The following is a 24,594-nucleotide window of genomic DNA, read 5'->3' as shown; positions in this document are numbered from 1 at the left end:
AGGTCTAAACCCTAGGAGATGCCTCCAAAAATCCCCATGCCAGCCCTGCCTCACACCCCCATACACCCAAGGGTGCAAGGAAAAGTGCCCTCCTGTTCTTGTTCAAGCCTTGGGCTGCCACCAGCATCAGCTGCTTCAAGACGCTGTGCAATGCCCCAGCAGGGCCCACCGGAAGAGTTGGATAATGTAGAAAAAAAACATAAAATGGACAGATGGGCCTGAAGAAATAACATAACAGAGCCAGTCTGGCCAGGAAGCGGAGCCTGGTGAAGAGTGTGTGGTGGATCCGGTGCAAACCTTCCTGGAGGCACAGCAGAGCCACTGCTTTCTCCATCACTCTGCCAGCGACACCACTGCAAGCCCAGGGTTCCCCTTCACAAGCCCAGTTTGGAGGCACCCGCTTGCTCAGGGCTGCCCTGGGAAAAGAAATTGGTTAATCAGCAATCAAGGCCCCAGCCAAAAAGAATTTGGAGATGGCTGAGGTAACAAATGGCTTTTTCTAGCCCAACTCTTGTATTCATCCCCCAAGATAAACTCAAGGCTAAGTGCTTAACACCTGAAAAGATGAGGAATGCAAGCACACGCTTTTGAACAAATCCCAGCTTTTTTAAAAATAAGGCTCTGCTTGTCTGACTACTCGTATCGACCACTGTGACCACCAGAAGTCTCTAGGTTGGTGCAGCTGCAGTCTAGCATGACATTCATCACCCAAAAACAAACCTGACATTTATTTTTTTGCATTCAATGCCAACTATGTCTTTAAAAACAAGCCAGTTTTTTTTTTTTTTCCTTAACGAAAGGACTTCACTCTAATTTGACATGACCCGCAGCAAAATTAAGCCATGCTCAAGTGCAAAGAATTGTGCAAAGATTAGTGTTTTAACAGGTATTTTTTGGGTTGCTGGTGTGGGAACATTACTGTGAAGGGGGGAGGTTGCATGGTGCTCCAAGCAACAAGACTGCCAGCATCTGGGAAGAGGACTCCTCATCCCCATAAACACCCCATAGATGAGAAAACCGTTTCCCAAATTTGTCTCACTTTAATGCCTATCTGGAAGAACGTACTGCCAAAGCCCACTGTTTCAGTACATGCAGTGCTAGGAAAGAGACCTTTCCTAAACTTTCTAATTGCTTTACATCCTTGCAAATTACTCTTGGATTGGTGCCTTCACTCTCCCAGTCTTTTATTAGCCATAATTTCATTAGCCTGCTGTTTGCACCCTTGTTACAGGGCTGGGAACAATTTAGGGCGTTTCTAGAAGAATCTTTAAACTCCAGTTGTTGCAGGTAGCACACTGGGATTGCAACTGAGTAAATTCACTAAGGCTATTTTCTCCAATTTGCATTTCATTTCTAGAGATGCTTTGACTACTCTCAGCATGGTATATGCAAAGCTCTTTCCAAAAGCACGTACAGCAAGAAGACTGTCAGGTCACATTCAAATCATTCTCATTGCCCTGTTCAAGGGACAGCTGAGGATGTGCTGGAGCATGTTTTGAACACAGAATACGTATATATGAATACAGAATATATATATACGTATCAGAAAGCAGGGCAGGGGGGAAGGTTTCATGTGGTCTTTTTTTTTTTGGTCCCCACTGGACACTGTTTGGGTCAGAGGGAGAAGAAGAGCAGGATGAGGTTCAAACAGAGCTTTCTTCTTGCTCACCTTTGTCTCCAGAGAAACCAAGGGAAGAAAAAGGTCACAAATCCAACCAACTACAGAGCTTGGCAGGGGCTCAGACTAAAATAGCCCCACTCTTTCACGCTGTCAGTGTACTTCTAATAAAGGCTTGCCTCCGCAGCAAACCACACTTGCTGTAATTCCCTCCTCTCTTCGTTTCCAGGAGGAGAAAGCTGTGGCGAGGAAGAGAAAGGACACACAAAGCGGGCCTGGAATCTAGTTTCATTTTATTTTAGCAAACTGCATGTTCTTCACTTATCAACATCTCTACATTAGCAATTGTATAGCTCTCCAACTTTTCTTTAAAAAAGGGTAAACAAGAAGTGACAAAACTTAGGCTCTTCATCTCTTAAAAATGTTTGAAAGTTGGATTCAAGAAGACTTTTATATATTTTGGTTTTAAGGTAACAGATGTGGTATGGAAACACTAATTCAAATCACCCGCCCAGCCGAGAACTACCCCTTTTCAAGCCCCCCGGTGTCAGACGATCAGTACATGTGGCAGCCTCCGGTTACTGAAGATGTCTACTCACCCTCAAAATGTGCTGGTCTGAAGGAGCCAAATGCACCACCTCCTTAGCCTGTCACTACAACGGCCGAGCAGAAAGAAGCACCTCCAGGACTCAGTGCAAGTGCTGTATATACACTGCTTCTTCACAGAAGCATGAAGGACCTCATCATGCAGGGGATCTAAGGACTCTAGTGCCGCTGTACCTTCTCAGTTAAGAATCTTATTTCCCCAATCACCATGTTCCTGCTGTCTAAAGAGACAAAGAACTTATTTGAAGAATTTTTAAAAGCCACCCCCTCCCTCCAAACCCAAGAGGAACACCATAAAAGGTACAGATTACATGTCCTAGAAGAGTTCTAAAATTATTGCAGAAACTAAAGATGACCTGTTCCAGGGGAGGGGTAGGCACGAGGCACAGCACTGAGATCTAGCAAATGCTTGGGATGGTTTGATTTAGTTTTCATCTTTTCCCCCATCATCCAAGGAAAACAAAAAAAAAGTGTTTAAGCATCAGAACTAAAATACAAATGCACGTTGACTTTATAAAACAAGATTGTGGGACCATGGGATTCCCTGACACTGGAAAAATTTACTTTTTTGCCCGGAGAGATTTCCTCATGGTAGGTTTGCCCTTGGCAGAGGGTTTCACTTCCTTCCTCCCACTGGCTGCTGGTTTCTTGGAAGAGCTGCCACCAGAGGGTTTCTTGATGGCTGGGGCTGCTGGTTTGGCTTTCTTAGCAGGGGTTTTCACCTTGGGTGGGGGCTTTGCTTTTCCGCTGCGGGCTGCAGGGGTTTTTCTTGGCTTAGGCTTGGACTCTCTCCGTTTCATCGGAGGGGCCCTACTCCGTGATTTTGGAGGAGGTCTCTTCTGCATCCTGTCAGAAAGAAAGGCAGCACAAGATCTCAGTGGAGGCGCAAATGCTACCCAGAGCAGAGCTGCTGTCGTCAATTTACATAAATGAAGCAGATCTTGGCATCCTTGTTCTTTACCACGGATGTTCCTTTATGCAGCAGTACATTTCATTAGCTAAATCCCAAAGAGCAAGAAATCCTGTGGTGGATCTTCCCATGCTAAGCACTTCTCAATCCCCACAGTGTTCTGCCAGCAAGGTTTCTAACTCCTTTATTAGGCAGATAAACATACAAACAATGTCAATAAATGTAAGTCAATTGTCAGAACAATTCAGTGGCCTAAGCATCCTCTCTCCCTCTCTGAGAGAAATTTCATTACTTAATGAATAACACTCATCTTAAATCCACATTCTGAGTGAGACAGGTTTCATATCTGGCTACAGAACTGCAAATAACACTGTAGGGAGAAGTTTTGTTAATGAAACACCTAATAAATAACAGGAAGCCCCACATGAAAAAGTCACACTTGTAAAGCACAACAGGCGCATGGGAGACTAAAGGCAATACAGAAAATAAATAGAAGTTCTCTTCCTCTCATCTAGAGATGATTCCTACTACAGAATAGAAGACACCAGTCTCTCTGGGACAAGGCATTACTTCTGCAGGCTGCACACGTCCCAGAGAAGTCCTCATCCTGACAGCACCCCAAAAGTTCAACTGTAATTAGAAATTTCTTTCTCCGGTACCACTGGAGTGACAGCCTTGTGGATAAATATCCACAGCAAGAGACAAACCTGTGCACTCTACAGCTGTGACTGTCATTTTTAAAGAGCCCATTTATCTCTCATGCTGTCACATACCTTTTCTTTGGTGGTGGCTCTTCCTCCTCAGACTCTTCCTCTTCTGATTCTTCTTCCTCCTCAGATTCCTCCTCCTCTTCCTCATCAGATTCTTCAGAGTCCTCATCCTGCTGCTTCTCCGGGTAGAGCACACCTGGACTACAAGAGGATTCTTGTCAGAGCAGGACATTTCTCAGGATATGACTCCAGGGTCAGCAAACCTTAGGTAACCCCGATTCTCATCGGGGACCACTGCCCATCGCCCATCATCCTTTAAGGTTACAGCTTTGAGCCTAAGCCAAAAAAAAACAAAAAAACAAACAGCAAGCACAGAAGTCTATTTGTTTGGGTTTATCTGAAACCAATATTTAGTCTCTGCAATGGCAGAAGTGCAACAGCTTTTAAGTCACCAGGAATGCCACCACACTCCTGTACATAAGCTGCCCTTTCTCCACTTCTCTTCCTCATTGCTCCTTCTGTGTAAACACAGGAAGACAGACAACAAAGGGACAAAATCAGACTTCAACAACTCTGAACACAGGCCAGAGCCACTGAGAGCTTTACATGTATGTAATAAAAGAAGGTGGGAAGCAGAGACTTTAATGACTGTGTTGCCATTTGGCTCTTCATGGGACACTAAGGCTTCCCTGGGCTCCATGTGGCCCAGCACAATATATGCTCACAGCAGGAGAAGAAAGGCTGTTTTAGTCTCACAGTAGCTAATCTGGGTCATCTTCCCTCCTCCCACCCCTCCTCCACATCGGCATTAAGAGAGGCAAACAACTGAGTCCTACTTGTTATGAGCATCCTTGTATCAAAGAACAACAATACACTATACCTGCCTCATGTGAATTTGTTTAAGCATGGGAACACTTAAATATCCACTACTCTATGAAAAAAAAAAAAAATCACAACAGAGCTCCTGAAAACATTTAGCCCAATATTTTTATTGTCCTTAAAAGCCTCCCTTGCTAATGAAGTCAGCTTTATGTCCACTCACAGTCAGACATCCAAGTAATGTCATTATCTAGAGCAATATTGGTGACAACGTTGTGGTTTCTCAGTTACAAAACCCTTCACAAGCTTCCCTGTAAATAGAACCTGTAAACACCCTATGAACTTCAGCAACACTATCTGGCTGATCTATGCAACGCTTATCTTCAACATCATTTTACAGCCAAGCTCTTTACCTAGGATAATAAGGGAAGCAAAGCTGAAAGGTTCCACTGAAGCCCTTTCCAGAAATCTGCTCCAGCCAACCATTCTTCTCACATCTCTGCAGGGTTCTCTTCAGTAGATGCACTGTGAAAAATCAGAGAAAGGTTGCGTTATCATCTTTATCCACTTGTCTAACCTTACTGCTCTCTGTAGTGTCCTCTGAAGTTAGAGATGGAGAGTCAGAATGAAATCTCCTTTCCCGGAACACTTGCGGGGAAATGAAACGGCACCAGAGACCTGCGACTCATGTAGACATCACTGCATGCTTGTGAATCGGCAAAGGCCATCTGCTTTGTGGAGGACCCAGCTAGGCCACTGCATTTAGAAGTTTTAATATGTCATATTCAAAGGGAAATCCTTTCACAGTTAATTTTCTGAAAAATTCAAGCAATATATAAGATTCAAGTGTTGGATCACGAACACTTATCAAGAATGGGTTTAAATTCACTGATGGAAGAAGTCATGATCAAGGGATCCTTCTTTATAAATGCATTCAAAAGCATCACATAACTAAAGCTTTCTTCAACATATTCTTTTAGAATATTTTAAATCAGTCCTTACTCTGTTTTTGCCCTCATCTCCCTCGTATTCCAAAATTTATGCAGTACATCTGTCCCCATTTTCATTTTCCTTAATGAGAAATTTGGTCTAGAAGTATGACAAATGATTTTTTTTATTCCAATCTTCTGTTCCATTGTGCACCATGTAAGAATTCTAATCAAAAGTGTGCAAATAAAGGGGATCTTTGTCTCAGGTAAAGGTCTGAAATTGTTTTAGTTCAAAACCATTTTTGGCTTAAACTATGGGGGACAGTTTACAGATTTAGCTCCCTTGAAGCAAAAAAGCAAGGCCTGCCCTCAAGCATGTCCTAAAGAGGTTCACTTGAGGAATGGAAAGAAAAATCCAAAGAAACATGCTGTCATTTGAATCTGTTCTGCATGATTAATGTACAGGTATTCACTCTAACCCCTTATTCAGCACTGCTGAAATGGGCTTTTATCAAGAGCTGACATTTCACAGTAAGAGAATCATTTGGGACAACACTATACCTTCACCAGCCTACAGTCTACCTCTGCTGAAAAGTTTTAATTTGAGTGGCACTAGAAAAGCTTGCCTAGCTACTTGAACCAGCTGTAGCCATTAAATTATTAGCGTTGCAACACTAGGTTCTTAAAAAGTTCTTGGACTACAAAGAACTCCACACCTTTGTAAAAAGGAGCAACACAAACACCATCAAGCTATTTCTACCTGGGGTACCACAGATCAACAGCAGCATGTAAAGGATTTGACTGGAGTTGTAAGACTGAGGTATAAAATGGTGGAAGAGTCTAGAATACTGGCTCTGTAGTGTGTACCTGCCTGCTTTTACATCTCACCACATATTCCTCTGGTTGCTCCTAAAACAGAGCAGAGAACAGCAAAATCCTTTTTATGCAGCGGAGGGAGAAAGAAAACACCCGATTACTAGTTGAAGTTTCCTTATCTGACTAGCAAGGCTGACAAGCTCTCAAGGCTGACTAAACACAGGCCTCTAGGGACCAGGGCAGCTTCCAACGGTCCTGAAAACAAATAACATAAGGGCTTAGTAAGCCTGGGAACTCTCTTCCCTGCCCCGAGATTAAGAAGTCACACTTGGCATCAGCCTCTAATTGGCAGAAGGCCTCAGGCAACTTCTTTAGGCCCCACTGCTGGCAGGGAGCCTGTGATCCTCCTCGACACATTGGTAAGCTCTGTTTCAAAGACCTGTGCTGATTCTGTGCTTCATCTCCATATGATGGCTGTGGGATCAGCAAGTTCCTCTCCAGCCCCTGCTCCTGTGAGATGGCACCAGCACCATGACACTACAGCAAGAAACTGATCTGCTTTCAGGTCTGATTCTGCTAGATACCGCTGCAAGCTCACACTACTTCAAGTGACCTTCAGCCTAGGTTGAACTGCATCATGGCTTAGACCAAATAATGCAAGTAAGCCATTAGCAGATCTACTTTAAAGTCTCTATTAGTATTATTTCTGCTAGTGCAAAAGCCAAAATAGACATTGTCATTACTGGGACTGAGATATGCCACACCTTTTTCCAAATACAACTGGATTAGTTTCTTTCCTTACTTGCTTGACCTTCTAAAACTGGAGCCAGAGGACGACCTCAAACAAAACAGTAAGAGGGATGCTTGCAGATTTTATTTGTTAAAGTTAGACTGTGCAACTTCTCTAAATTAAAAGCAGCTAGTGACTGTACTTATGCCAAGCTGTAGCCTCTCAATATATATAGAAATCCAGCTGGTGATTTAAGAACAATAAAGTAATTGAATACTATTCCCCCTTTCTGGGGATATGCTACAGACAAGAGAAACATGCATTATGTCTCAGAAACTAGCCTTTGTCAGGCTTGAAGGGAACTAATGGGAATTAAAAACTCTGAACATCTCCGCAGCACGAAGAGTGGAGCAGCTGTCAGTTCCCTAGCAAGCTCAACCAAATAGTTTAAAGGTGCTGCACAGACACATCTGCAGCTGCAGAATTCTCTTTCTTTCAACTTGTGAAAAAGGAAAGTTATATAGTTTACCCTGGAAGTTGGAGTTGGTCCCTGGGTGGTTTTCCAGGATATACTTCTTCAGTGCTGTGGTGGAGCAGGTCTTCGGTTCGTTCATGGCCGCAATAGCAGACAGGATGGCATCTTCCATCAGAGTCCCACCCAGCAGGGGCTTCTCCCCTGACTTCTTCAGCTATTTTCCAAGGAGGAAGAGAAAAGCATCAAGACAAAATTCTCCCAAACCAGGTCAGGACAAGCTCCTCTGCACCAGGTGGGTCGGCGCTCCTGCATTAGCACAGATATGTTTTATATTAAAACACTGCACAGGGAACGCTGCCCTCCCAGCGTTAACGGTAGGACAGGCCTATTCAGTCAACTGGCCTGCAGTGCTTTGCACTGGTAACACATTGTCCTACTCCCAAAATACACTGCAAGGGTATGGCAATCTAAGGGCCTGTCACTCAGGGAAGGAAATAAATCAGATCTTCCTCCATCCCACAGACCAAATGTAACCAAGAGACATCTACGGCATAGACACGAGGAAGAGACATTGCAGACATCTGGGGTACCTACTGCACTTACAATTAGCGATGGAAAGGAAAGCTTACCCCACCATCTCCCCTACTGTGCTAATGAGTCAGAGCTGAAGCAGCGTGTGGAACGTGCTAAGCAAGGAAGGCGGGGGGGGGTCTGTTCCAGAATGTAGACCCAGAGGAGAAAGAATCCTACTGCTTCATAGTTCCACAACTGCTGAATTTGACAGGCTGCTAAAGAAAGGTGTACCCAATAAAACTGGGGTGGGGAGGGCATGTAAACTTATATCCAAGGCTTCTGGTCAGTACAGTCAACAAAACAAGACGAACTCTGGCTCTGACCTGGAATGTCCCAGACGCTCCTTTCCCTGTGATCTGCTCTAGCTGGCCCTTCTCTACAGCTCTCTGCAGGGCATTCTTCAACAGCTGAGGTCTGAAATACAGGAGGATAAAGCTTTACTGACACACACTGACAGCTTAAAAAACAAACAGAGAAACAACACTCTATAGAGAGTGTGAGAGGAGCAGTACTTACACGTGGTATCTGCCTACATACAGACATTTTAAATGGAGATCTGTCAGCAAGTGCTGATTACATGAGAGGAACAATGTACGTTAGCGGAAATTGAACTGCAATGCTTTCTGGGTGTCACTGTGTATCCAGAAACAGTGAAACTTCATTTGGAAGGATTTACGCATTTTGAAATGCACATTTGGAGACTGGACTCAGTGGGCAATGACTCAGTCAGCTCAGAGACAAACAAGGGACTGAGTACAACAAGCCCTGGTAATAGGTGATGCATAGGACTTTCCTAGATTTGCTTCCTCCCCAATCTTTGACCCGCTCCACATGGACAAACTCACAGATCATATTAAGTGTGTGCCGTTTAAAGCATTCAGAAACAAGTGGAACAAGATTCCAAGGAGAGGCCTTCATATCCATGCAGCTACAAGGATCCGGTTTTCTCTAAGGGCAGAGATGCGTACAACAATGCTGATGTTGGCATCACGAACAAAGATTGGGTGTGGAGGGATGCAGAGAAAAGGCACAGCTTTTCTCAAGCTTTCCTGCAGGCTCTATGATGAAGAGCACCACCTGTCTGCTGCCTGATGAAATACTGAATTGAATCACCGTAAAGTGAGGCAAAGCCAGAGGAAGGCAGCATTTCACAGCTTCTCTGGAGCCCTGCTTGCAAAAGTGTACACCTGCACCTACCTTACATCTACTTTGAGTTTGGGGTAATACTGAGACACATATTTCTTGATCAGGCTGTAAGAAGCTTCCTTCGGCTCACAAAGGCGGGTGAAAGCCAGTGGCAGGATGTCTTCCAGCTTGACCTGTTGCTCTGGAGTCGAAGCGGAAGTGCTTTTCTGAAATACACATACTTTTACGCATCAGTGGGGCCTAAAACTCTGGGTTTTTCTGATCCAGCAACACACAGGTGAGAAGTGCTCCTGACTGTGGCCACAGATCTGAAAAATCAAGTTCTATAAGGCAGCTCTTTAAAACAACCATTTAGAAAGCTCAGCTGTTTAAAATCTAGCACATCTGGTTAGAATTTTCATGGGAATTTTCTTAGTCAAAGTCTTATATTTATAAATACGCCAAGTATTTACCAAAAGCTGTTTCCTAGTTTCCTATTTATAGATGCTTTCCTTTTCCTCTTTTTAATAGAGGCTTTCCTCTGCTACCTTTCAACAAGAAAGTGAGGTGAAACGATTTATATGTTGACATAAAACAAAAAACACAGACCAAAGCCATTTACACAGGTTAAATCTTCCCAAAAACCAGCTAAACAGGAGTGCATTTTCGTTCAACTCATAGCATGAAGTCTTGCTTGAAGGCAACACTCCTTTCTCCTGAATTTTCCTCCATCACTTTGTTGCTATCAGTAGGGGATGATCATGTTCTTTGTAGAGGAGAGAAAATAGTGGTGAAATCTGCTGATGTTTAGTGATTTTGATGCTGAACAGGAGCTTTGCAAATGGTCAAACAGGTGAAGATGCTGCTCACCCAGATAGCTGCTTGACTGCCAGCTGAATTCATCAGACACAAACGTGAGCTATTTGTTTTGCTGCAACATGGAGAAAGTATCTAAGAACAATTACACCAATAGGCTGCAGACAAGAAAAGTGATCTGTTAGCAGTTATCAGGTGCCTTACTCAAACTTGTCATGGAGTCCATGAACTCTAAAAAGATGTCACATTCCAATTACTTTCCTTCAGTGCCCTAGTACCATGTATGTCACTGTTACCTTCAGATTTAGGACTTGCGGTCTATCCAGTAGCCAAGAGGTAAGCACCCCTGTGTTATAACACTCTATGTTCACCTGTGTATGCCATAAGGAGATCAGCAATTCCAGCTAAGCATTTTGTAACTGCAGTGTTAGAAATGCATTTCATACACCTTATGCAGTGGGGAGCAAAGAAGAGCAGTGCTGGAACCAAGACTAATTGTGAGGACTAGATTCAGATGCATCGCATTTTACTACCTGGGTGTACAATATACACCCAAGTTTAGCAGCTTTCTTCCAGAAGCCTTAAGGCATTTACTTCTTCCTCCCTCTGTTCTCACAGCAACAGATATAACAGAAACAGCAGTAGCATAAAGCTCTCTTACAATACCTGAGAGGCATCTCTCTCTACCAGGTAAAGACAGAAGAGGAGCTTCATGGTTATTCAGTTTTCTGCCTCTGAACCAAAGCCTAGGGGGTTAACGTAAACATTTTAAACTAAGATTTTGATTATTCTACTTGTTTTTAATTTGTCATACTAACTTTCTGATTCTGATTTTAGTGGAACAGATGTTTTAATTACTGTATTTGGGGAGCAAAAGTACATCAAGGAGAAGAAAACTGTTTGGGTTAGACTACATTTTGTAAGATGCATGTGTTCAGTGTAACCCAAGAAAGATCTTTCAGAGTACTGTTTAAAGTGATCCATCTTACCTTTCTGTCTCTGGCTTTTGGAACAGTTTTTCCTGCATTAGACACAACCACAAAGCTCCCAGAAGCTCCCTTTCCTTTCACCTAGTTCAAAATAAAGTCAGCCTTTAACAAAGTAACTCAGGATAAAAACAATTTGAAAGAGACTAATCAACATCTTTACACAGATTTAGAATGCATTGCCATCCTGGTGATGGGCTGTTAGGGACAGAGGCCTGATTTGAATCCACTTCAGTAGATCAGAAACCAAAGGTAGATATTAGAAACACATTCTGCTGTCCTGACCAGGAGATCCTAACAGAACTGATATCACAGGCACATATTATAGTGTTATAGGAAACATAGTCCTGCAGAAGGGGTGTTGCTAGACTCAGGTTGAAGGCATATGAATCATAGAACGGCTCGGGTGGGAAGGGACATGCTGCTGCAATGGTGTATGACACAATTCAACACCATGAAATGGTCATCCATATTTCACAAAAGATAAGGTATTTGACTGACGGATCTGTCCATGTCTAACAAAGCAGAGACAGAGGGAGAACACAGCCACCAGAGACCAGCTAACAGAGTTTCTTAAAGTACTGTGCAATTCAGTAATACCGCATCCACTACTGCTCCACAAAGCAATTCTTACCTGTCTAATGATCCCTCTCTCCAGCTCCCTTTTCAATGCTTGCTTTAGAAGATAGCCTCTCCTCTCAAGCTCCAGGGAAGGGTATTTGTGGATGATGTATTTACGTATTGCAACAACTGAGGCACCACTCTTTTGAAAGCATGCCTGAAACGGTAGCAAGATGTTAGTAAAAAGCTTCTGGACTGAACTACTTTGCTGTGGGACTGGAAGAACGCATGTGTCAACTAATCCCCTTTTCTGAAGCACGTACAAGTAATGGCACATACACTACAAGCTCTTACAAAAGCTTGTTACCTTTGGGCAAACCAGCACTGCCCGAACAGTAAGTCATAAGTAAGTCATTTTACTGATGTCAGATAAAGCAATCATTAACAGGTTAATCAGAACAAGCTGTTGATTTCTGAAAGAGACAGGATTGGCATTAGCAAACTATTTAAAAAAAAAGAAAAAACTAAGTTGAAGTTCTTATTTTGAAGATTACTGTCTTTGAAGATTCATGACAGCCTGCCTGTATTACTGGAGTCCTCCAATTAGGGATCAGAATAGGACTACACCAAAACAATTGTGTTTTAAAATTTAGATATTTGACATGCTGTAGAAAACCCCAGCTGTGACTTGATAAAGCCCGCTCTGCTTAATCAAGTTACCAGATCTACGTGGCTTCAGAAAGACTACCAAAAAACCCACAGTTGCATGATAGAGGATGTAGTTTACATATGCACTGTTACACACAGCTGTACGTTTCAGTGGCTCAAAAGACCATCTTGCAGTTAAGGCTAATAGAGTCCAGGACTCCAGTGAAGGCAACCTGCATGAACCAAGCCTCAACAGGAGGGCAGCAGAGTTGCAGAGCAACAGCACAGGTCTCTTCTTATAGCCTAAATGAAGTATACAGTAAACTAAGACCAACACCACTCCACAATGCTAGTTTACACTATTTCCATCTGTCCTGAATTAGGATAAGCTAACAAGAAAAAATGCATGTATCAAACAGGTGGGTTAATCAAGGTAAATCAAGTTAAATATGTCTAAAAGACAACAAATTAAACGATGCCAATAATTAACCAGGATATGTCATCATAGCTGTTTCTAATAATTTAAACAGGGAGAAACATTCTAAACAAAAAATAAGCAACACGGCCCCTCATCGTCATCATGGACTCACATTTCAGCTCCATGCGCTTCCAGACAGAAACATGCATGAATTATGTAAGTTTCCTGCTAAAAAGGCTATCACCTGTACCATCAGCAAGTTGAAAATATAGATTTTAGGCACAAAAATTACTCAGCTTTGTGACAGGTGAATAAAAGAAACATCTGATTCCTGCTTACCTTGATGGCCTCAGTTAAAATAGCATCCATCTTGGGACGTGAAGTGGCAGCCATCTGAGTTTGCTTCTGTGCTCTAGCTAGCTGACTAGCAGAAAGAGTAGCCCATGCAGGAATGGTTTTTTTCACTTTCTTCTCCTTTTCCTTAGACTGATCCTTCTCACTTAGGAAAAACGCAAAACAATAGTAAAGTAAGAGACACTGTAAAACAAGCCAACATGCAGAACAACAACAAAAGACACCCAGAACACTTGTTACAGAAAATAATTTAAAAGAACTTTTTGATGTTTCTATTCAAAAAGATGCAAACCCCCCCCCAACACACCCTATCTTGATACTTGTTCTCAAAACATGTTCTTGAACAGCTGCTACGCATGATCAGTAGCTTCCTCTCCTGCAAAAATGAGCAGCTTTTTCAGCATTCTATTTTCCCTATGTCTCCCATAATCTTTTCTACCTATAGAACCTGTCTTTCTCCTACTCAAATTCCTAAATTCAGCACTAAGCAAGCCTTACTCCTTTTTGGTTTCTTCCGAGGACTTTGTTTCCCCCTTCCCTTCATTCTCAGGTTCCTTTGGCTGTTCTGCTTCACTGGATGCAGCAGGCAAGGTTTCGTTCTCTTGTTCTTCTCCAGCAGAAGCAGACTCCTCAGAGGTGGCTTCTGCATCTAAAAGACATTAAAACACATCACGTTACTGTCTAAAACTAGCCTGTATTCTTCAGAAAGGCAGAGGACAAAAAAAAAAAAATAAGAACACACCCCAGAAATGATTTCCCACCACTTTCTTTTCTCTAATTTAATAGATGATTTGAATGTAACTTAGAAAGTGAACAAAAGTACTGAAAGAAAAATTCAACAAGGTGCAATCAGCCATCAAATGCCAGAATAATTTCAAACAGCATCACCTAGCATTTTCACAATGAACTAATTCCCCCAGTCTTCTCTTAACTCCAGGAAGTTACTGTTGCAATCATCCCTCATCATAGATGCCTACAGGTGGGGAAGGGAAGAAGAGGAGGAATTCAGTATCATGAAGCGTAAAGATTTTCCCCTGGGTCAAGGTTTACATGTTTTATCCCAGAAAGGTGCAAAAACGCACAATTCAAGAGATTGTGGTAGATAAATACAAGCAGCTTTGTCAATGACAAAACACATCTTTTAAACATTGCCGTTTCTGCACTACACACTGTGGCACCTGAACGATTTTAACTATTCAATCACATCTTTCCAGACCTGGAAAAACTTCAGATTGCACATGCATTGGAAATAACATTCGTCTATCAGCAGGATCAAATCCAGCCAGAAATCAACTTACTGAGTAAATCAATCAAGTATATTTAGCTGAGAGCAGGCCTTAAAGACTGGACTGCCTACTAGATAACGTGCTTATAAACTGCTACTATCCACTTTTTGGGTAAAGAGCAGTCTACGATGACTGCTCTATGCACTAGGCATGTTGTCTATCAATGAGAAGGAGCTTAAGCACTCCTGCTTTGTTCCTGTGCATAGTTTCCCCATGGAGGCATCATATATGTAAAATAAAAACTGTACTAATAGTTAGTTTCCTATGTAATGTACTTATTTGTCCCACCAAAGAGGAGAAACTCAGTGAAACGTACGGAAAGTGATACTCAAACAACACATTCTGAGAAACACAGGTGAAGCTGCTAAGACCAGACACATTAATGGCAGGCCATATTACACAGCATGGTAAAATCTTTCTTTTCCTGAACAAAGAAAACAAATACTTTGGTTTTCCATTCATTTCCACCTTTTGATCCCAAACCATTTTCCTGCCACTGCTGGAAGTTCATGATTTCTACCTTTAATCATAAGAATGTATAAGCTTGAAAGAGACAATACTTAGTTATATTTTCATATTTGGAGTGACAGGGCTTTGACACAGAGTATGAAGGACAAAACAAATGGTTTCCCACTTGAAAAGACTACAACATGTAATTTCAAACAAACCAGGAAAAGCCTGTGAAAAGAAGCTAAGCATTGGTAATATTTTAACCACGGCAGCAGGGATTTTCAGGAATTTCAGCATAAAAACCTACATTTGAATACATCAACACTATGTTTGGATATAACAGTCCACTACAGCATTACTACTGTACCTGCTTTGACCTCTTCACCACCTTCAGCAGGTTTGCTTTTGGGAGGAGTTTCTCGCGAAGAAGAATTTACCGAGCGACGGATCGGCATCGTTTCGTCTTCAACTTTCTATAAAAAGCATTTGTAAATCAGTACAGATACTGGAAAGAATCAGAAAGTTTTTGAAATGGGATTAAAGTAAATCAAAGCAGCATATGTAGAAATATTCTAGTTACATTCATGTTTTTCAGAATTTTAAAAGACAGTAAATATTCGATCTTTGAAGCATACCAGGAGAGGATAGTTTCACATTTTACACTTATAAAAGAAATAATTTCTTTCCAATTCCAAATTAAATGAGATGAACATTTGAGGATTCTGACCACTACGGCATTGCAGGGAAAGCAGGGAGGGGGAAGGAGAGTGCCTGTAGGACTTATTAGACTCCCAATCGAGTTTCCTATGATCGGGGGGAAAGAGTACCAAGAAACCTTCAGCAGGACTGGAAGTCAATCACTGATCCAAGGGCAAGCTTGGAGAATGGGCCAGCCCCTACCTCACTTAACTTGTCCGTGTGGATCAGCTGAGCTCCCGTTAAGAGTGGAAGCGCCTTATGATGCACGGGTTCAGCTTCAGACAGATCAGTCGCCATTTAAAATAATTTCTAGCCCCAAGTGCACGTAACACTGTGGAGCCCCAGGTTTTAACCCCAAGGACTTTTTCCTAATGGTTTTCACAGTGCAGTGAGGAGTCAACCTAAAGTACAGAAAAGATGTGGTGTGAAAATTAACAAAACAGAAACATCTACGTCCATGTATCTAACAAACTAAAAAGAAAAGAAGAATAAATGACTTACAGCTTATGGCTAACGTAACTGACAATCAACACCTGCATTCAACAAAGATGCTAAAACATGTATGCAAACTTGAGTACTATGGATGTAGCAGAAATGGCAAAGGTGTAAGCCAGACCTGCAGCCTGCTCCATTAAAACAGATCTGAAAGAATAAAGATGCTATTTAAATTAACAGGAAGCATTAGGAAAAAGCAGACATTGCACTGTGCATAAGGCAAAGTGTTGAGGTAACTAGTAAGCTGTTCATTTCGGGGGAAAACCAAGAACCGACACTGATCCAGCTTCTATTTGCCTAAGGAATTAAACCATTTAATCTGTTAGGGAGAAAACGCACGCTGGAGACCTGGACCATGCCCCTCCCAAATTAAACCCCATGCAATTTAAGGAAATAAACAAATCCTTGAAAAAGAAAATACCCATCAAAACAGCAGTCACCAGACCTTCCACAAAAATATAAAGCTTTACAAAACTCTCCTCCAAACGCATGCATAGTCACGGGTAGGTTAGGCTCACCAAGTCTCACCCCTCGCTACCATTTCACTTCAGCCTTCCTTACCTGCTGCCCGTCCACCTGCATTGGCCTCTCCTAAGGAGGTGCTCCACCATTTCTGCCACAAACGGAGGCTTTACTTTCTCACTCGTTTCCTCTTCTCAGCATCCCCTTAACAACCTCAGAAGCAAAACCTCACTTCTCACAGAGCAGGGCTGCACCTGCTTCCCCACCCCATCAGCTTCAGCTCCCCTCTTCCCTTCCTTGCAGAGAAAGGGCCCAATGCTCCCGATTATTTATCCTGATGATTTATTTTGCTCAGGTAAGAAGGCAGACACAAACCATGTTTTCACTTTTAACAGGTTGCTTCCCCAGCCTGAGAGACCTCCTCTTGAATGGAAAGCTAACAGCACCGCTTCTGACCTTGTTTTCAAGGTGTTTTTCACCACCACCTCAGCACTTCGTACAGCACTCTCCATTGCAAGGGTGAATGCTCCCTGCTACACCTATACCACCTGAATTACTCCGTATCCTTGCCCCACACCATGGTCCTCTTACTGCTTGACAGCAGGGACTCCCCAGTGACTGCAGGGATTCTCTCCACTCAGCCGCAAGCCTCCTTCCCAAATAACAAATGGATAAATTAATGAACCCACAGCCGCTGCGAGCAGGTACAGCGCCACGGTAGCCACACGCAGTGAGGGCAGGCCACACCGGCAGCACTTCCATGGGAGGACTCATTCCTCTCTGACACCAAAGGGTCTTTTTGAAAGCTGACAATAACCTAGTGCTGCCTCGGCACCAGTGAAAGCCAATGAGCGTAACAGTGCTGGGTGTTTCCTTTGGAGACAAAACAGAAAAATCAAACCATGTTCTGAAGGGAAAATAAATTCCAGAGAGAAAATAAGTGAGATGAATGAAACTTGCCGATAAACTTTCAGGATGGGGAAAAAGAAGCAAAAGCCGATTTGAACATACATGTGGCCCAGCACTTTTTTTTTTTTTTTTTTTGCCTATTTTATGCAGCCTTCCTTTCTCATGGGCAGAAAGTGAGAGGAAAAATGAAAAATTCCACCAGGTTTCAGGTCAGTGTCAATTGCTTTTTTCCAGCAAGCAAAACCTGATGCTCTTAAAAAAAAAAAAAAAAAAAGTTAGCATTTTGAAATGAGTCCTAAAATAACAGATCTATACTCAGAGAGATCAGCTGGAAGCTACAGGAAACACTCTCCCTGGGATTACTAACGCACACACACAAGCACGCACTGTGGCCAACCTGGTCATGGGTTTTATTTCTTTTCATTTTCAATTGGTGACCTGCATGCCACACACATGAAAATAAAGAAGCCCCAACTTTGTCCTCCAATTCGCCAAGTCCTCAAAAAAATCCTTTGCTTTGACCACAGCATAAATCACCTGAGCCTTCCTGCTCTCAGGAGCAGATGTTAACATAGCGCACTCCAGAGCTTCAGCACCAGCAGCACACCCGGCTGTGCCACTGCCCAGCAGAAATGCCCCCAACAGGGGCTTGTTGATTCCCTCTGCGTTCCCATGTGTGGGTCATGTCCTGCTCAAAAGGCTGCGGGAATCAAAGGGGCAGGGGGTAACCTCCCATTGCACCAAGGCTCTCAAAGGGGAAAGCCCGGAGCACCCACGGTCTTGTGTGAGAGCATCGCAGCTCAGGAACTGCTCTTGCTAAGCCAAATTCTTGCCACAGAGGGGTCAGAATGAAAAGTGATTTCTGAAGTAGGAAAAAAAAAAAGTTTCTGAACTGCATGTGAAATACCACAACATAACACAAAAAGGAATTAATTTGGTTTCTCAAAATGATAAAGCAAAAGGCAAGAAAGTTTTGCAATAGCAACGCACAGAAAAGCCAGTTCCTCTCCTTCCCCTCTCTAAAGGGAACAGAAGATGTGTTTAACAGAAGAATGAAGCCACCCAAACCGACTGTTACCTGGATACCCTAGCTTCATGCATGGGTGCTACAGCATCCTTAAATGTGTCCCATGGCCATGACTGCAAGAATTGCTCTTAAGGAGTTGGAAAGTAATAACCGTGTTTTTAATAACCGTGTTTTGTATTTACAGATGCCAACCACACAAACACCGTGCTCAGGAAGAGGCCATCACTGGAGGATGCACATTCTGAAGGTGGTTGTTGGATAACTCATGTCAACTTAAACCTGGTTAGCTGTCAGGAGAAAATCATATCAGCAATGAAAGGAACACCAGGATACTAACCATTACCAAAACTGTTTGAACATATACAGTAACTCTTCATGTTGCCATGCATGCTGGCTTTCCCACGGGCTATTTGAAGTGCTCCACAGATCAGATCGCAGGTTCCCATGCTATCATGAAGCAGACATTTCAAAGCTGGTAACCCAACTGGGAGCTAATAAGCAAGAAAAAACCCTTTCTGGATTCCTGGATTAGCAGAAATGCTCAATAGCATTCAGTCCCCCAGCTCAATGAGAGGCCACTAGTGGAAAACCCAATCAAAGGTGCAGTAGCTTTCCATGAACTACTATGAAAAAACATACGTGCACTGGTTTCCTCCTCATCTATCAGCAAACTGTTCAGAGGAGGGAAAAAAAACACAACAACAACAAAACAGAACACAACCACAAAACCAGAGGCTTCAGCTGAGACACATCTGTTCTGGATATTATTTCCAATGAGTGGAGTCCCCTCATCAAAGCAACGGGCACAAGAATTAAAAAAAAAAAAAAAAAAAAAAAAAAGCTTATTTGAGGCCAGTTGACAAGGCCATAAGACTTTCCATCTTATCTCAGACTCCAATCTCAAATATTTTGGGACAAAATCAGGCCTTGAGCATGACAAGCCAACTGTCGCACAGGAGGAAACGCCAGGTCACGAGACTCCTGGCAGGGTACCCAGGCTGAGTGGTCTGAAAACAAATATGCAGTGGAGTGAGGAAGTGTGTCCAGCGCTGTGCCGTACGGGTGTCCCCTTACTGTCACACAACACGCAACAGCCATCGAGGTGCTCCGAGACATGACTTGGTTTACCCTACACAACATGGGTCCATGAATTAGGGCAAAAAGAGCCAGAAAAAGTTTGTATGTCCTTGCAGATTTGAAGCCAGGCTGACAAGGGGTACAAAACCACCAACCTTACAAGCAGCACAAGCAAGAATGACTGTTTGTGATCAGAAAGGCTTAAAAAGCAACACGATCAACAACCTGTGTTTGAAATCCAGTTATCACTCGATCATCTACTACTTTCTAATGCTGTTTTGAACAGCGGAGCATTTATATGCCTCAGAAACTGCAGGAAAAACAGCACGGGGGGACATGTTAGTATTTCTGCAAAGCGAAAATGGAAATCCAGATCAAACATGCCAAAACGTTACCTCCTAAACTGCAAGCTGACCAACTTGGACCTCTGAAATCCTCAAAGCTCTTTCCAAAAATTCAGCTCACGTAGAGGACACCAAGCCCCTCAATATCTACAGCGCCACTGAATATATCATCCTGCAACATCTTTGACACAAATTTGTTTTACAAAACAGATCTATTAAAAGTTCTCAGCTGATCGCCTCTCTCAGCCTGCTTCACAAAGATGTTCCAGCATTTACTGATCTCCCTTTTGTTTTGCAGTTGACTGAGCAGCCTGTTGTCTTGATTAAATCAGACCAGTAGTATTAAGTCATTTATAACAGCCCAAAAATGTGCAGAGAAATAAAATATCTTACTGAGCCCAGAACACGAGTCAGTCCCCACTTCTAATCCTGATTTGGCAACCTGCTCGGAAATCCCCGTCTCCCACCGCCGCGCACTCCCGTCGCACCAGCCTTGCCCCAGCTGTCCCGACCCAGCAGCAGTCGCTGCTCCTTACAGCCACCGCGCCACGCCGATTCCCTGGGAGGTGTCCCACTTACCCAGACCTTGCAATTCAGCTACGAGGACAGCATTTACAAGTCTCTTGTGGTTCAGCCTCCCTGAGATCTGTTACAGGCTGAGCCCCATGCTGCTAGAAGCATTATGAACCATCTTGTTTCAATTAAAGAAGAACAGTGGTCCAATACAAAGATCCAATAGCTCACCACTTGGCAGGCAAGAAATTCTTTGGCTTGACTAGTATTACAGCTTCTATTTCCGTCGACTCCTTGCCTACACTCTGGTAAGGAAGGGAGCAACAAATCTCAAGCACGTTAGGCTTTGGGGGAACACAGAGAAAATCTTTTGCACTTCTAGCACTCAAATACACATACACACATTCCTACACAGAGACCCAAATGCCAGAGGATTTTTCTATGTCTAAATATGCATTCTCATTTCAGGGTAGCACTGAATTTGGACCTCTGACTCCAACCACTGCTAACAGAACCTGACTTACACCCTGCCTCTTCTGCTGAGTTTACACAGCAAAGCAAAGATTAAATACTGCCCTTCTGCACACACAGATGCTGCTTTCCCTGCAAAAAAGAGGCAGCGAGATTGATGCTGGGCCGACCCACCTGGGACTGAGCTCAGCGCCTTATCTCTGCTAGGATACAAAACCAGCAACTCCAAGTCAGCTCAATCTCAAAAAAATACAAGGAAAGACCCATGCCTCACCCCTGCTATTCCTCGTCACCTAGAATGCCTGCTCACTATAAAAACAACTTTCAGATTCTTTCTCCATCAGTCTCTGACCCATACAGAAGACACGAACAGCAGATCACTTCCATGGCCAGGATTCTCTTCTCTTCCCATACCCAGGAGTAATTGTTCATGTCAAAACACACATCCAGAGCCAGGTACTGTGCAACTTCTATTATGTCACCACCATGCCTAGAAACTTTCAAAAACTTCAGCTAAGGGATTAATACAAAGCAGAATTTCTGCTTGCATAGCTGTGTAAAAATAATCCCTCTCTGTGCTGATGCTCAGGATTGTGACAGAGACAACCTATGTGGGACAAAAGTTCCTGAACCATTCTGGATAGGACAGTCCATGAGCTGCTGCTGGGAGGCAGCTAAAGAACAAAGTGGCCTGCACCATGGACACAAGGTTCAGCTTTCCGTTTATAATAGGTTGAGGTCACAAACTTAAACTTACTCCAGCACAAAATCCACTGCTGAAAGTTTCACAGTCTTTGATGAAATACCTTAATTCCAGGATCCAGCACTGTGAACACTGACAAACCACTGATACTTGAACAAACGCTTAGGCTGCTAGCGTTACATATCAGGACCAGACCCTTCTATGGGCAACACCCCCTGCACTATAAATGTAACACCACCACATAAACTCTCCTTCCAAACTATTACTTATTAAGCCATCACTTACTGGTCCATAGTACAAACACTATACATAACAAAAGGTATGAATTGCTGGCACTCTACACAAAACCACTCGCACCTGCTGTTGGAGTTCATCAATGTAAAACTTTATTTCTCCTCTATCAAGAAAATTAAAACCCTCACAACAACCTGGGCCACTTGTAACAAAACTCTCACAGAAGGAACACATCAGTTTCTGCTGAAAGGAAAAACACATGAGAAAGAGAGGCTCTGGAGACAAAAATAATTCAAGCAGCTGCTACCTGAGAGAAGCACACGAAACACTGAAAAGTTAGTTTATTTGCAGGCACACTCAGTTAAAGGGGAGATAGGGTGCAGAAGCCAGCAGGTTTTCTCACAGCACGTACACTAAATGATGGGTATTTTCTTCCCCTGCCCACCCCTGACTTCCAAGGCCCCCACTATCCCCCAGCCTCTCTGCATCCCTCCCGAGGCAGGCAAGTGCTCTCCTGCCCGGCTGGGCCCTCGCACAGCCCGCACTCACCTGCACCCCCCCCCCCCCCAGTTTAACACCACAGCCCCGTTCGTGACCAGGAGCGCTTCAGAGCTCCGCACTACAATCGCTGCTTGCCAAAGACAGTTGGCCAACTATTTCTTTAAAAAAACGCTGAAAGTGCTATTTATGGTAAAAATAAACAAACAAAAAACAAATCGCGTGCCTGCGGCAGCAGCGAGCGGCTGTTCCTCAGAAGGCCCCGATAACCTGATAAGGGCCCGGCCGGGGCTCGGCTCCCGCAGCCCCCCCACGTGAGGTGCCGAGGATCAGCCACAAGCGGCGCCCCCAGCCCCGGCCGGCCTCACGCTGGGCCCGGCCCCCGAGCAGCGCGGAGGGCCCGGGGCTGGGCCCCCCCCGGCCGAGCGGCGCCCGCCGGGGGGCTCCAAAACAACCGCCCGGGGCCGGGGCCGGGGCCGGGGCGCGGCGCTGCGGGCGGGCGGCGCCCTGAGGGAGCCCCCCCCGGGGCCGGGCCCGTGTGTGTGTGTGGGGGGGGGGGGGGGCGAGGGCCCGTGCCCGGCCCCGGCGGCCCTCCCCCGCCGCGGGACCTATCGCGACAGCTCCCGACAGGCGCCCCGTGAGGCCGGGGGGAGCCGCCCCGGGCCCGGCCGCCGCCCTCCGCACTCACCAGCAGGCCCGGCGGACACAAAGCGGCCTCTAATGGCGGCGGGGAGCCGGGACGGGCGGGGGGGGGGCCGGGGCAAGGGGGCGGGGCCTTCGCCCGCGGGGGGGCGGGCCCCGGCGGCGCCGCCGGCCAATGGGAGGCCGCGGGCATTTTTCGAACGCGGGGCGGGCCTCTCCCGCCTCTGCGGCGGGGGGGGGGAGGGGGCGCGCGTGCGCGAGGCTCGGCGGCCCCGCCCCCTCCTCCCGGAGGCCCCGCCCCCGCCGCGAACAAAACAAGGGGCGGGGCCCGCGCGCCGCCGCGCCCCGCCCCCTTCGCCTCAGCCGCCGGCGGCCCCGCCCTGAGGCGGTTCCCGCCACAGCCCCCTGAGGGCGCTGAGGGGCGGCCCCGGCCCCAACCCCAACCCCGGCCCGGGGTCCCCCCGTGCCCGCCCGGGCCTCGCCCCCGCCGCTTTTGTTTCTTGCCTAGGCCTATTTTCTAGCCCACCGCCCCCAAGTTTGAGGTGTAATTCCTCAATTTGCTGCCTATTCCCATTCTCTTTGGGCTGCCAGTGCGCTGTCTGCAAGCTGTGCCCAGCTCTCCACACACAGATCTCTCAGATCAGACGGAAACGCCTTTAGCCCCGCGGTGTTACAGCCCGTGTTGTGTTCTGTTCCCAAATGCCGCAAAGCTTTTCAGCTGTAGGCTCTTGCCCAGGCAGCTTCTCGGCTGTTTTCTGCAGGCAACCCCGTGTGCTGCAGCCCTCCTCCTGGCTGGGGGCGCTTCCATGATGTGGGGAAGGCACTGATGCATTTATTGGGGCACCGTGGCACCCTTCAGCCCTCCTGCAGATGGGAAACCTCGTTTAGGAGGCATTTATGCTGTTCTCAGAATGGCAGAGGTGTCTTGTTTTCGCACTGCAGTGAATAGTGCTGTGGCTATTTCTGCTCTAAGCATTTTCCAACTTTTTTTTTTTTTTTTTTTTTTTTTTTTTTCCTCCCTAAAGTGGCTGCTGTAGCAGCGTACTGCTGCGAGCATCTTCTTCCAAAGCCAAGCTGCTGTGACCAAGGCCTGGCTCTGCCGAGCATCTTCTCTACCCCAGACTCTCTCGGTGATGCTTTGCTTTCTCCTTTGTTTCCTGCACTGAGCAGCCCTGGAAGTGCCTTAGCCAGATGGCTCCACTTTGCTAAACATTCCTTCGTTTCTTGTGAGTGCGAAATAAGGACTGTGCAGCTGCAGAAAAATGTGTTCTTTGGCCTTTCCCCCCTAGCGGTGCCTCTCTGGCGGGAGGGAGGGGATTGGAAGGTGGAGGAGAGGAGAGCATGAGGGAGCATGCTCCTTTACTGCAGGCTTTTAAGACACGATGAAGGAAAGATGAAATCACCCCAGCTGCCGTCCCCTCGCTCACTGCAGGCCTTTGTGCAATACCCAGCACCTGTGTTTGCTGAGCCAAAAAAGTACACTGAGATGCAAGCAGAGGAAGAGACAGGATTGTGTTGTCTTTCCCTGTTTTTCTTTTTTTTTTTTTTTTTTTTAATCTCTAAACCCAGCCCGGAGGGGAGCTGTGGCCCCTGTGCATTCCTTCCAGCCACATGCCTGCCTGACCCTGGTGGGCTGGGAGGCCTCCTGCCCAAATTCCGTGCCTGGGCAAGGCAGCTGCGTGCTGCAGAG

The 24,594-nt window shown here is 45.1% G+C and overlaps 1 protein-coding gene across 2 annotated transcripts; it reads right to left on the bottom strand.

The window, feature by feature from the left end:
• Positions 1-1,892: 1,892 nt before the first annotated feature.
• Positions 1,893-23,007, bottom strand: HP1BP3 (heterochromatin protein 1 binding protein 3). 2 transcript variants are annotated; one of them, XM_032201397.1, is made up of 13 exons: positions 22,951-23,007; positions 15,731-15,930; positions 15,198-15,303; positions 13,593-13,743; positions 13,080-13,239; positions 11,748-11,891; positions 11,117-11,197; positions 9,384-9,538; positions 8,510-8,600; positions 7,668-7,827; positions 5,077-5,188; positions 3,908-4,045; positions 1,893-3,070 (listed from the first exon to the last, which is right to left on the bottom strand). In XM_032201397.1, the coding sequence occupies exons 2-13, from the start codon at positions 15,824-15,826 to the stop codon at positions 2,785-2,787; spliced, it is 1,680 nt and encodes a 559-aa protein (XP_032057288.1). In that variant the 5' UTR covers positions 15,827-15,930; positions 22,951-23,007; the 3' UTR covers positions 1,893-2,784. The 2 variants fall into 2 exon arrangements, with proteins under 2 accessions (XP_032057288.1, XP_032057289.1); XM_032201398.1 differs by lacking the exon at positions 15,731-15,930 and having other exon boundaries at positions 22,951-22,995.
• Between the last annotated feature and the right edge of the window lie 1,587 nt (positions 23,008-24,594).

Source organism: Aythya fuligula, chromosome 21, assembly GCF_009819795.1.
Source record: "Aythya fuligula isolate bAytFul2 chromosome 21, bAytFul2.pri, whole genome shotgun sequence".
In the NCBI taxonomy this organism is placed as follows: Eukaryota; Metazoa; Chordata; class Aves; order Anseriformes; family Anatidae; genus Aythya; species Aythya fuligula.
Note: the sequence above shows the minus strand (reverse complement) of the source record. Positions and strands in the feature narration are given on the sequence as shown.

What these genes read in the sequence shown, in the direction of transcription:
- HP1BP3 (XM_032201397.1), bottom strand. Translation starts at nt 15,826, where the DNA reads ATGGCGACTGATCTGTCTGAAGCTGAACCCGTGCATCATAAGGCGCTT. An exon ending in CAAAAGCCAGAGACAGAAAG is followed by an intron (nt 9,539 to 11,116) that starts GTAAGATGGATC and finishes TGTGTATTTCAG; the next exon opens with AAAAGCACTTCCGCTTCGAC. An exon ending in AAACTCAAAGTAGATGTAAG is followed by an intron (nt 8,601 to 9,383) that starts GTAGGTGCAGGT and finishes CCTGTATTTCAG; the next exon opens with ACCTCAGCTGTTGAAGAATG.